The 13,401-nt window shown below is 32.6% G+C and overlaps 2 protein-coding genes across 2 annotated transcripts; both read right to left on the bottom strand.

The window, feature by feature from the left end:
• Positions 1-3,472: 3,472 nt before the first annotated feature.
• On the bottom strand, positions 3,473-6,100 carry LOC121237859 (caffeic acid 3-O-methyltransferase-like). Its single transcript, XM_041134763.1, has 4 exons — positions 5,528-6,100; positions 5,110-5,423; positions 4,123-4,187; positions 3,473-3,899 (listed from the first exon to the last, which is right to left on the bottom strand). Exons 1-4 carry the CDS (start codon positions 5,953-5,955, stop codon positions 3,597-3,599), a joined length of 1,110 nt encoding a protein of 369 aa, XP_040990697.1. The 5' UTR covers positions 5,956-6,100; the 3' UTR covers positions 3,473-3,596.
• A 3,136-nt stretch (positions 6,101-9,236) lies between these two features.
• LOC121236511 (protein DMR6-LIKE OXYGENASE 2-like) lies at positions 9,237-10,793 on the bottom strand. The gene is made up of 4 exons (XM_041132954.1): positions 10,452-10,793; positions 10,092-10,339; positions 9,620-9,941; positions 9,237-9,533 (listed from the first exon to the last, which is right to left on the bottom strand). Exons 1-4 carry the CDS (start codon positions 10,671-10,673, stop codon positions 9,276-9,278), a joined length of 1,050 nt encoding a protein of 349 aa, XP_040988888.1. The 5' UTR covers positions 10,674-10,793; the 3' UTR covers positions 9,237-9,275.
• Between the last annotated feature and the right edge of the window lie 2,608 nt (positions 10,794-13,401).

The raw sequence follows: 13,401 nt of genomic DNA, 5'->3' as shown, positions 1-13,401 counted from the left end.
TTTTATTGTGATTTTGATTTTTTTCTAGGGGTGTCCATTAAAAATTTTGATCCAGTCCGAAATCCAGAAATCCAAAGGAATTTGGGTGATTTCTGCCTGAATTGGACTCAGGCGGATAAGAAAAACTCGAATCTAAATACGGATCTGTAACCGGATTTTTTTTTTTAAGAGAAGACGTACAAAAAGGCAAGAAAATAAATATAATAAACTCAAAGTAGGGTCTTTCAATTGGAAATATCTTCGTCTCTGCATTAAGGTAGTTGCCATCATTTATGAATAGTCAAACCTTGAAAAATTCAACCCTTTATATAAACGAAGTCATCGAAATAATCTTAAGGTGTTAGGTTTTGTGTTTCTTTTAATTAAAAAGGTTGTAATCTTACTTTCGTGTGCTATCATAACAATCTGACCATAATACAAGTCACTTCCACGCCATCTCATATTAGTGGAAGCCCGATTGTGCAAAAAAAAAAAAAAAAAAAAAAAAAAAAAAAAGAAAAAAAATTATAATAAATAAATATATAATGAAAGAAAAGAAAAAGGTTTAGTTTACTTTTAGAAAATTACTCATTGATATGATTTGAGTAATTATTTCAGTTTGTAATTGTAATTTCCTTTTTTTGTCATAATTATTATTTTGTGTCGTTGTTCCTTGTAAGTTAAACACAAGACTATTCCGTAAACTCCTAGCTCACACGATGTGACGCACCCCGATCAAGTTTATCCGTGCGTGGCCTATATAATTGCTCTACAAATGAAGAGAAAATTAACAGGTAATGGCAATTAAATGTATTGTACGTGTGCTGATGTATTATTATTTATTTTGTATAAAAAATAATAAACATAAAGGCCTATTAAAAAAAGCTTTTTGAATTGTTAAAAAGATTTCTTTTTAAAAGAAACCTTTTTAAAAGTGTTTAAAATATTTTTTTAAAGAAATCTTGGTATTAAACATGATATCTGATTTTTTTTTAAAAGTGCTATAAAAAAATTTTTAAAAAATAAAAATTTTAAAAAGTCTTTTTAAAAATAAAAATAAAAAGTTAATAAACCCGGATATTTAGGTTTACATCCGGTTATTGCCCGAATTTTTTTTGGGCTTATCCGAGCTGATAACCGTTCGATTTTTAAAATCTAAATCTAGATCCGGATATGGCCGGTTTCAGATCCGGTTTTACACTCCTAATTATTTCCGATGCAACAAGCTTTGGCGCTAACTATATAGGATCCTAATAAAATTATTATGATGATTAATTAGTACTTGTGTTTAGTTGTAAGAGTGATTAATTAGGCATGTAATAAAATATAATCAATACATGATTATAAAATATTTTGATCTATAATCTTTAAAAAATCTTACCATAATGTTTTTAAGGAGCAAATAAAATAAAAAGGTCAGAGCGAGGAAGGTAAATGTACACAAGCAATGGGAATGAAAAAAATAGGGAAGTTGGACCGAGGGAATATTTGGACCAAGCGGGTTTAATTACCAAGTAATTAAGATTAATTATATGATCAAAAGATGATCTTTCAAAAATATGTGATGAAGAAGATGTTGTTCCAGTACTCAAATCAGCTGGTTTGTGCATTAGATTTACATAGGTTTTCAGACAGGTTAATTGCATAGCTGAGTTCTTTGCAAAGAAGGGAGAATGGGGCATTATATATACAACAGTCTTATACATATACATATATATATATATATATATATATATATATATATATATATAATATGTCTATTTTTAAGGAAATCAAAGGCTATATATCTCACCTAGAAAGGGCTGGCTGCTTGTATATTAGATGTAGATAATTGTAGTGTGTTGCTTTTTTAATCTTATATTAGTTGTAATTTACACAATAGTACTGTGCACCCTTGGTAGCAATAACATGTATGTTTAGCTTGTTCCAATAATTGCTCTATCATTGCTAGTTTCTCTTGTTTTCTGGGTGTTGGTATTAACATTTTTGCAGAATTGTCAGCTTTCAGATTTGTTTTAACTTTAGATATTTATGAATTGAGCATCACTGATCTGGTTGTTGGGACTAACTCCCTCATTGTGGTTAGTTGTCTTAATAATAACTCTTCTCCCCATGAATTTACTCAGACATTTAGGATGGTATTTTACATTTTAAGAATGATTTTTCCTTCAGTATTAATTATGTTTACAGAGAAAGTAATAGCATAATGTGCTTGCAAACAACTTAGCAAATTATGGCGACATGGGACATATGGTAAGTTTTTCATATCTCGTTCAAATCCTTAAGCATATGATTACTCTGTTCTCTCTAGGTTGTGCAAGTTTTCCTACTATTGGGCACTAAACTTTTTAGGTTTTTCTTAATCTTCTTGTAAAATTTATATAAAGTCTTTATATTTTTTTAGCACTAAATTGGTTTTGGGCTTTTAGTTTTTCTCTTTGTAACTCACAAGTTTTATTATCTGAACAATATATTCATTAGCTATAAATGAAGGTAATCAATAAAAATGGATCATGTACTCTTTTTGAACCAAAAAAAAAAAAAAAAAGAAAAAATAAAAAAAGGGCAATGGTCATCTTCTTTAAAAAAATATATCTGTCGATATTTGGACCAAACGGCCAAACTGTCCATGTAGACTAATAATGAGGTAAAAAAATATGTGAGAAAATGAGAGGAGACAATAAGAGACTAAGGTATGGAAGTGTTAGGAGGCATGAGAAAGTAGTGTCAGGAGAGAAAAATTGTGGATTTGACATAAAGTAAGGAAAAACAAGGTGTTAGGAGAGAAAAAATAGGGAAGTGACTTAAAGTAAGTGGGGGAGTCGGGACAGGAGATAAAAGGCAAGTGGAACCTATGGATTGCAGACTCTTCTTTGGGACAACTTCGATATCTTCGAACTTGGGGGCACTTCTTCTTTAGCAAGAGAGCTCCAAAGAGAACTTTTTCTCCAACAAATAGATATGCAGCTTCTATTGTACAGTGAAAAATGAGAGGCTTTGAGAGACTGTAAACAAGCGAGACTGTAAACAAGCTTATTATAATGCAATCTCTCCTGTGCATGTAGGCTTAGTGCCGAATCATGTAAATCTGTGTATTAATTCTCTTTATTTTCTGCATTTAAAATATTGCTCATCGTATGAATGTACGCACCAACACCGTACAACCGCACAAGACTACTGCCGGGGGCTCCACACAATACCGATCGAGGCCCAACTCTAAAAACCTGAGTTGCTGGGGCCTGGCCTAAAGGCTTGTGAAACATGACGTTAACACGGATATCCGACCATAACGAGATCCAGATCCGGATTCTAAAAATATTTTACAACTCCAGTCTACAAATATTTTACAACTCTATTTAGAATGACAACAAAAAAATCACAAAAATTGATCAACAAAAAGCAATAGCAGCAACAAGTAGCACTCCTAGCAAGAACCAAAACTGAGCTAAAAAAACTCCATCGCACCACAACACAGTGAAGAGGATCAGACATGTCAACAAACTAAAAATTATATTGATATAAGCCAGAGTTCGAACATTGCATTCCTTAGGGGGATTTTGTTATTGTTATTACATAGGGGTATTGATACAGTCATAGAACATGTCACGACCAAAATGCTACATATTCTTGTAGAACTCCACGAGTGAATAGCCATAAGCAAAGCCTCCCACCTGAATACTAGAAAATCCTGCTGCTTTTCCCAAACTTTCGAATTCTCTTTTTGTTCTCTCCTTACCTTGTGAGTTAGAATTCAGCAGGAACAAATATAACTGAAACAAGCTTTTATGAGCAGCACTAGTTTCAATGACTTCTGGAACCACCATATCAACCATTATCACTTTCCCACGTTTCGGTAGCGCTTCATAACAGTTTTTTAGTACCTTCAAGCTATCTTTGTCGACGTGTTGATGAATCATCCACTGTTTCATTCACATCTCAATTATGTCAGTTAGAAACTATACATAATGAACAACTAAAAATTACCGATTCAATTAAATACGCAACCAACAAATATGTTAATTTATGTTTGTTGTTCTCTATAGTACCATGGAAGATACAAAGAGCAACTTTTAGAGGAATCTCAGTTGTCTTACGACCGACATAGCCAATGTTTCAATTGGTGTTGATAGTATTGAACCTAACCTTCATGAAAATGGCATCCCCTTTTGGAATGTTTACAAACATGTCTCCTGCAACGTGCTCAATACCTGCAAATTAAACCGATTTCTCAAAACGTTAACACAGCTAAATAATCATTTGAGATACACTACCCCAAGATTCATCAGATGCCATATATAACTCAAGGCTGGGTTTGAAATCAAAGCATGACAATTGATATTTCTAGCTCTCATTGCACAGTGCATACATCACTTTTCTAGGGGTGGCAATTCATATTCGTAGGTCGTGTTCGTGTCATGTCATATCAAGTCATGAACATTTAATTATATGGATCAATCGGAACACAACGCGTTAAGCTAAATTGATTAGACTTTCAAACTATAATACAACTTATTTAAATAACGAGTGACATGGTATAACCTGTTTTGACCTGTTTTGATAAGTAATTAGAAATAAGTTAACACAATACGACTAATTTCAACCCGTTTTATGTAAAGGGGTTGAATTAACTTGCATAACTTATTTGATTTGATTAACATAATTTTACATAAAAGTTTAAATCTATATTTATTAATGCCACAATATCTATAAAAAAAATAATAAGACTACCTACTAACAAAAAAATCAATATTTTCAAATTTTAACCTATAATAAAACCAATATTACAAATCCAGCAATAACAAACATAAGCGTAAGTCTAGAATTACAATCCTAATAATAAAAATATAAGCATATTGAAAAATATTAATATTACAACATAACAATAATAAAATTGTCATTTTGAAATAAAATTTAAACGAGTTATTGCGGATTAATCTGTTTATTAATATTCGTGTCTTAATGGGTCAACCCATTTTAACCTGAACCTATTTGTACAAAACTCAAATCTACTAGTTTCGTATCATTATTCACATGTCACATATTGCCATCCTTAATTTTTCCAGATAGTTGATATGAAAAGTAGTAGCTTCTATGCACATAACTATTTGACAAAAATATTGAAATCCATACCAGGATAGGGGGGCAATTTTTCTATAACGGTAGCCAAGTCAAAGTTAACACCCTTGATGGAAGGGTACTTGGATATAATAATGTTAAGGATGGTGCCATCACCACCGCCCACATCCACAAGTGACTTCAGACCTTCAAAGCCCTTGTACGTCTCAAGGATCTTCTCCATAAATACTTGGTTGAAACTTCCATGGGCTACATGAAAAGTTTCGCGGAGTCTTCCTTCTTTTCCCATAAACTCATGACTCATGTTCACCCCATGAGCCTTGTAAAAGGGTAGTACACCTTCCAGAACTGCGTCTTTCAAATGGTCCCTGTTATGACGTTTTCATTAAAAAATTATGCAAAAAAAGAGAGAAGATGGTGGTGATGTCAACAATCAAAACACAAGTAATCGGCTTTTGTTAACTTGTAATACCAGATACTCATGATGACCTTGTCCTGCATAAAATCTAATACGGGAGCCAGTGTTCCACCATCCTGGTTTCGGTCAAAGTATTTTGAGACAGGAGCCAAACCGTAAAGCCTGAGAACGTGGCCATCGTTCTGGTGGGTGATAGAGCAAGTGAGAATTGAATGGCTAGCTAGAACGCGTAGCATACAATCAAGAAGCAAAGACGAAACAAGGTTGTCGTTGCTGTGAGTGGAGAGCTCGGATGCTATTTGGGAAGCAGAGAGAAGGGCTCCAGGACCTGCTTTCCGAATAATCTCAAGCACACCAAGATCTATTGCTGCTTTCAGCACACTGGGCAGCACCGATGCACTTGTTAGTTGCATAGCATACTCGGAGATACTCTCCTGATATTCAGTAGAGGATGTTCCCATCTGACTTTCCTTGAAGCTCATGTACGTGGTTTTGATATCAAACAGGAGTGAATAAATTTGATGAGTGAGCTTGAGGATGCTAGGTAGCCGCAGGGATCGTGTTTATAGGAATCAGACCATTGAATATTTCAAAACCATGTGAGATATTAGAGCATGATTTTCAAAGCACATGTTTGACCTCTTTAACCCTCCAAATGGAAAACTTCAAGACTACCGAATATTCTCGATTCCATTCTAAAGGCTTAAGCATAGAACTAAATTTAGAATAGTATAGATGATTAAATGATTTCTACAAGTTTTAAATATATAAATTTGTCCCGTACAAAAAATATAGATTGTACCATAAAAAAAATCAAAATTTTTTTATGTAGTATCTACTTTTTTTTTTCAAAAGAACTGCCGAAACTTGACAACTTTAAGATCATAGCATGGTTTTCAAAATCAATACAATTTTTGCAAATTTTAAAATTAAAATAATATTAAAAAATCATATTCGAACAATTTTTAATTTTATTTATTCATTTTCACAAACTTCAATGCAATATTATTTTAATTGTCGTCTTCACACATACTCGCAAATCTGACTCCATATATTATATTGGCGGAGTACTCAGTCACGCACATCCTCCCCATAGATGATATGACTCTAAATGAGTTGAATAAAATATTATTAGAATATAATTTTTAAAATTATTATTATTTTGAGATTTAAAAAGGTTGAATTGTTTATTATATTTTGTATGTAAATTTGAAAAATTGTAATAATGAAATGAGATGAGTTATAAGTGTTTCTGTATCTAAATGAAGCATAATTAATAATTTTTAATCATACTAATCGATTCACCTGTACGTCTCATCGCCATGGTGTTTAATTACTACATTTGGCAATTAAGAAAATATATTTGTAATTGTGAATTGTGTAACTGCCACGTAATCACTTTGAAAAAAATGAATAAAATATAGCACTCACATAAAAAAAATTAATTTTTTAATAGTGGATCATACTCTTTTTCAAAACGCCGCGTTTATGCATTTTACGGTTATATATAGAAATATTACTCTTGGCAGTCACCCTTTAAAAAGGGTGTTAGACCCAACGAGTTTCTAACTGCGATTTTGATGCTTTTTCTAGGGGTGTGCATCAAAAATTTTGGTCTAACCCGAAACCCAAAAATCCAAGTAAATCAGGTAATTTCTGCTTAGATTGGGACCCATGCGGATAAGAAGAATCTAGATCCGATTACAAATCTGTAATTGGGTTTTTTATTTTTTTAAGAGAATACGTATGAAAAGACAGGAAAATATATATATAAAAAACCCAGAGTAGGGTCTTTCAATTGAAAATCTCTTCGTCTTTACAAAGGAAGTTGCAGTCATTTTTAATAGTGAAACCTTGAAAAATCCAACCCTTTATAAAAATGAAGTCATCAAAATAATCTCAGTGTTAGGTTTTGTTTTTAATTAAAAAGGTTGTAATATTCTTGCTTTGGTGTGCTATTATAACAATCTGGCCATAATATAAGTGCCTCTTCCACGCCATCTCATATTAGTGGAAGCACAATTGTGCATCAAAAAACAGAAAAAAATATAATAATAAAATATATAATAAAAGAAAATAAAAATGTTTGGTTTACATTTAAAAAAATACTAAATTGATATGATTTGTGTATTTATTTCAATTTGTAAATGTAATTTCTTTTTTTGTCAAAATTATTATTTTGTGTCGTTGTTCCTAAGTTAAACAAAGGACTATTCCATAAGCTCCTAGCTCACACAACGTGACGCACCCGATCGAGTTGATCCATGTGTGGCCAAAATAATTGTTCTACCAAGTGAAGAGAAAATTAACAGGTAATGGCAATTAAATGTATTGTACGTGTTGATGTATTAATAGTTATTTTATATAAAGAAAATAATAAATATAATGGCCTATTAAAAAAAGCCTTTTAATTGTTAAAAAGATTTAAAAAAAACTTTTAAAAAGTGTTAAAATATATATATTTTTTAAATATGGGTATTAAACATGATATATAATTGATATCCGAATTTTAATAAAAAAAAGGTCTACAAAAAAATTTTTAAAAAATAAAAGTTTTAAAAAGTATTTTTTTTTGTTTAAAAAAAAAAAAGCTAATAAACTCGGATATCTATGTTTACATCGGGTTATAGCCTGGATTTTTTCCGGCTTATCCAGGAATATAACTGCCCGGTTTTTAAAATTTGGATCCAGATCCAACTATGGCCGAGTATCTGGATCCGATTCTATACTCCTAGTTATTTCCGATGCAATAAGCTTTGGTGCTAACTATATAGGATCCTAATAAAGTTATTATGATGATTAATTAGTACTTGTGTTTAGTTGTAAGAGTGATTAATTAGGGGCACGTAATAAAATATAATCAATACATGATTATAAAATATTCTGATCTATAATCTTTACAAAATCTTGCCATAATATTTTTAAGGAGCAAATAAAATAAAAAGGTAAGAGAGAGGAAGGTAAATGTACACAAGCAGTGGGAATGAAAAAAATAGGGAAGTTGGACCGAGGGAATATTTGGACCAAGCGGGTCTAACTACCAAGTAATTAAGATTAATTATGTGATCAAAAGATGATCTTTAAAAAATACGTGATCGATTGGTTGAATAGTGCTTACTCGATTCATTTGGAGCTTTTGAATGTGATGAAGATGTTGTTCCAGTACTCAAATCAGCTGGTTTGTGCATTTGTTTTACTTAGGTTTTCAGATAGGTTAATAGCATATATAGCTGAGTTCTTTGCAAAGAAGGGAGAATGGGGCATTTTACAAGAGTCTTATACATACATACATACACACATATATATATGTTCATTACATCGATTTACTCTTTTTGAGGGAAAAAAAAAAAAAAGGTAATGGTCCTCTTCTTAAAAAGACTTGAATCTCTATAAAATTTGTGAGCAATGCTTGAGAGTTTGATTTTCCTTTAAACTTTGGAGCTTTTATACATAATTTATAAAACTGGTAAGAGTCCTCGAGAAATTTGTAAGGTTAATGGTGGTGATCATGAATATAATTGACTGATATTTCCAGTAGGTATAATATTATTCCAGTTAGTCCAGAATTGTCATTCTTTTTAAAAAAATACCCAATTTTATTAATACCATTCACTAGTTTTAAAGGAGCAATATAGAGGAATACTGTGATTACATCATAAAAAAGGCAGTTCAGAATTGCTCGAAGATCAACTTTACATCGATTTTTATTGCTCGATCGACAATGATTGAACATGTCAAGAAACATGTCTGCGCGCAGAACGGCACATGTTGCTTAGCAGCATCGCAGAGGCATTATAATAGCTCAAGCACTAGCTAGATCCACTCTGAACATGTCCAAACAGCATTCAGTTGCAAGGCCTCTTTTCCAAAACTTCTCATAGTACTCCCCATAGGTAAAATTTCTATACACTGCTGGCTGATCATCGTTGATCAGCTCCTTAGCAGGTCCAATCACAGCATCTGGAGATGGACAGTAGAATGTTGGAATGGATATTCTCTCCTTGTTGCAGTTCACAACGGCTCGATGCAGCACACTCTTGTGTTGATCATTGCTAATCACCTGATTACAAAAGGAAACCTTAGAATCTTATGCAACTTTAGGAATCATGACTCTGTATCTCAAAGAAAACAAACTAATTCTTCTACCTGCATTTGGTCTCCAATGTTGATAATGAAGGTATTTGGAATGGGATTGACAGCAATCCATTTGCCATTTCCTAAAACCTGCAATCCAGGAACATCATCCTGAAGAAGAATTGTTATTAAATTAGGATCAGTATGGCCAGGCAAACCATAAGTAAGCTCTGGCTGCGGACAGGGTGGATAGTAATTCAATGCCATGTGTTGGGCTTGCTTCCCCAATGCCTTCTCAATGTAGTCTCTTTGCAGGCCTAAGCTCTCGGATATGGCCTCGAGAAGTCTTAGCACTAACCCTCTGATACTGGTGCAGTACTCAGCCAAGTCCTCCCTACACAAAAAACAACTCAATTAACCACTTTTGATCAAAATACTCGATTAACTTCTCTCTTTTTATGTCAATTGCCCTTTAAAACTTTCAATTTAAGCAGAAAACTCCAGAGGATAGCAATGGAGGATATGAATCCTAGCTCTAACCCACCTGAAGGACGGAGGATATGAAGGCCATTCGTGCACATAGTCCTCGAGAGGATAGCAATGGAGTCTTAAGAAATCTCTCCAGTTGGAAACTTTTTCTGTCTTAACATTGAAACTAGTGGAAAGCCTGGTGGTTTTGGAAGGGTCGTCGGAGTAATTCTTCAACCTCTCGCTCTCTGGCAATCGGAAAAACTCTCTTGCTATGCCCAGGATTTTACTAATAATTGCCACTGGTATTCCATGATTTTTAACCTGAGATCAACGCATTGCATGCAATAAATCGTAAGAAAAAAAGTTCATAAATCACGAAAAATATAAATTTTTATGATCAAACAATGGATTATACACACATAATTCTGGGTACCTGAAAGAAACCATCATGTTGACATGCCTGGCCAATCTGTTTGATAATATCCTTACGATTGGGGCCCTCCAGGCCTCGGAGATCGATGAGAGGAATGAAGCCCTGATCAGATATCTGAACCTCGGAGAGATTTGGCCGGTCGGAAATGGGTCGAATGTAATTTGAGGGAACATGGCTCACAGTTGGTGCGAGGTCGGTCAGCAGGAGCTTAGTGGTGTCCATTAATGCAACTGCGAGCTAGCAAAACCTGCGAACTGCTTGTATTATGAGGAATATGAGTTGGCGAAAACTGAGGTCGTGCCCCCACTCTATTTATACACGAACATTGCAAAATGACGCAACAATTAAATATATGAGAAATCAAATTTGTAATTTCAATGTGGAAGTCTCATGTATTTTTTTTATAAAAAATAGTTAAATTTAAAATTTACATAAAAATTATTTTTTAATAATAAACTTCTTTTTTTTTTTTTTAAAAAAAAATAGGCATAACTTGTAAAAACTGCATCTAGCGTTATTCTATACATGCATATCATCGTGACTCTTTTTTTATTTTTTTATTTTATGTGGCATGCATGTCATGATGATGATGTGCTTCTGAGTGGATGAGCTAATGCTAATAACCACATGCGTGGTCGTGGTGTTTCATTCATTAATTTCTTAGACGGAAACACAGATGGTACCTTTTGATACTTTTAAGACAAGTGAGAATTTGCTAGCTGACGTATATATATATATGCTTACGCAAGAAGATAACTATAAGCTGCATTGAACGGAAAATAAAAAATGATACCTACAGTTTTATAATGTAAGGTTTGAATTTTTATTTTTCAAAAAAAAAAAAAGTTAATTAAATTGAAAATTTGAAAAAAAATTATTTTTTTAATAACTGACGGATTCTACTTTTTAAAAAAAATAATACACAGAACTTACACACCTTAAAACTATATCTAATATTATCTTTTTATAATTTTTTAATTCTTTTTATACACCTCATACTAATGTTTAGAAATTAAGACGGCAGATATACCAATAATCGAACTCGTTGATTGCGGACTCAAAGCCAGGTTTTGGCACTTGTATATTTTCACGTTTTAATTGCACGAAGATTCTGATCTCCGTCTGTGGTAGCATTTTCCACGATATGGGAAATACTAACAACAAATTCTTGGAATAATATTTTAGTACATCTATAATAATATGACTTATTCTTTCTCATATTTGATTTATTGTATAAGTCAATTAGTATATTCATTTATTTATTATATTTATATTTTTTCTTTAATCTCATTTGCTTATAAATACGAATAGATATTATATATTAGGACGGTACAAAAACCAACCACACCAGCTATTATTGACACGAACTGGCCACCAAAGTCTGAAACCAACAAAGAATCGGTCGACTGACGATAGAAAAATATAAAAATCAATATTAACCGGTTCAGTTCCAATTTAAACTTAATTCAAATTATTGAACCGGCTGATTATATATATATATATATATATAATATATTTATATTTGTAAAATGCCAGCCCCTCTCCTCCCTTTTCTTCTTTTTCTCAGTTCTTCTTCTTTCTTTAAAATCTCTCTCCTCTCTCACATGCAGTCTTGTAGCACCACAACACTATGCTCCCCTACTCCTTCACAACGCCCCCGGTAAACAAAAGAGTCGAGCAAAATCACACCAACATCGAGGAGGCTACTAGTGTGCTCCCCCCAATCGGCTAGTTTGGTCGCTTTTAAACACGTGAAAAATTCATCGGTGTGGCGTCAATTTTGAACTGAAACCGCACCCATTATATAAGTTGATTTTCACCCCTATTATATATTCAACAACAAATAAAATTAACAAAAATATAACCTGCAAATTATTTATCCCTCCTCTCTTCTCAAATATATTTTATTTTTATTTTTATTTTATTTTCTACACATAGTACAGAGATATGATTTGTCTGTGATGTGCCCCGTACGATGCTGCCTCACCATTATCATGGTGCACATGAAATGCGAAGTTGACATTTTTTGAGATCATCGTACTGACATCACCATCCAAACGTCATTCAGCCAGAAATAAATGACATTAAGAATCATGGTCCTACTCGGAGCTGGAAATGAGAGGCGGCCATGATAGCATAGGTCGGTTCGCATCTAGCTCGAATTTTATTTTTCATAAGACATACTTTGTTAAAGATTATTACGTACCTTTCTTTTACCATCGATCATCTTGACATGTAGGAAAACCTTTTAGACTTCTTGTCCAGATTTTACTATTTAAAAAGAATAGATATATAAAATGGATCTTTCAATATTTATAATTATTAGAATGAATTTCTCGAATAACATTATGTTTAAATGGAATTTATTTTATGTATTTATCTATCTTCTATTTTAAACTTTAAAATTTTAAATAGAACCAAATTTTATATTATTTGAGAAAAAGAGTTTTTATATTTATAATGATTTCCATGACTATTTATTCATCTTGAAAGACAGCCCCTAATTAAGCCGTAACTTGCTAGAAAAGAGTATGAAAATTAATTTTTCTCATTAAAAGTATAATCTTTTTTGAGTTGGTACGTTTTAAAATTGGCTTTTCCACCGAAAGAGCGTTTTGATTCTTTTGAAACGGATTCAGAAAATGGTGCACCAAACACGTGGTCGACTAACAGGGAAGCGGCTAGAAAGACACGGCCAAAATATGGTACGTAAATCGGACATGGCTGTCACTTGTCAATAACGGTGCCTAGAACATTCGTATTGGCTTTATTAAAAACTTATTCAAATATAAAATATGATAAATTTTATTAAAATAGAACTGTATTAGATTAGTCAAAGAGATAAGTAAGAAATTTTGAGTTACAGTAAATGGATGAGTTTTTTCAAATTTGAAAGACTATTATTCACCGATTAAATCTATTTTTTATTCATTTTTAATCTCCAAATGTC

Source organism: Juglans microcarpa x Juglans regia, chromosome 6S (assembly GCF_004785595.1).
Source record: "Juglans microcarpa x Juglans regia isolate MS1-56 chromosome 6S, Jm3101_v1.0, whole genome shotgun sequence".
Lineage (NCBI taxonomy): Eukaryota > Viridiplantae > Streptophyta > Magnoliopsida > Fagales > Juglandaceae > Juglans > Juglans microcarpa x Juglans regia.
The sequence above is the reverse complement of the archived record's forward strand: the minus strand, read 5'-3'. Positions and strand labels throughout refer to the sequence as shown.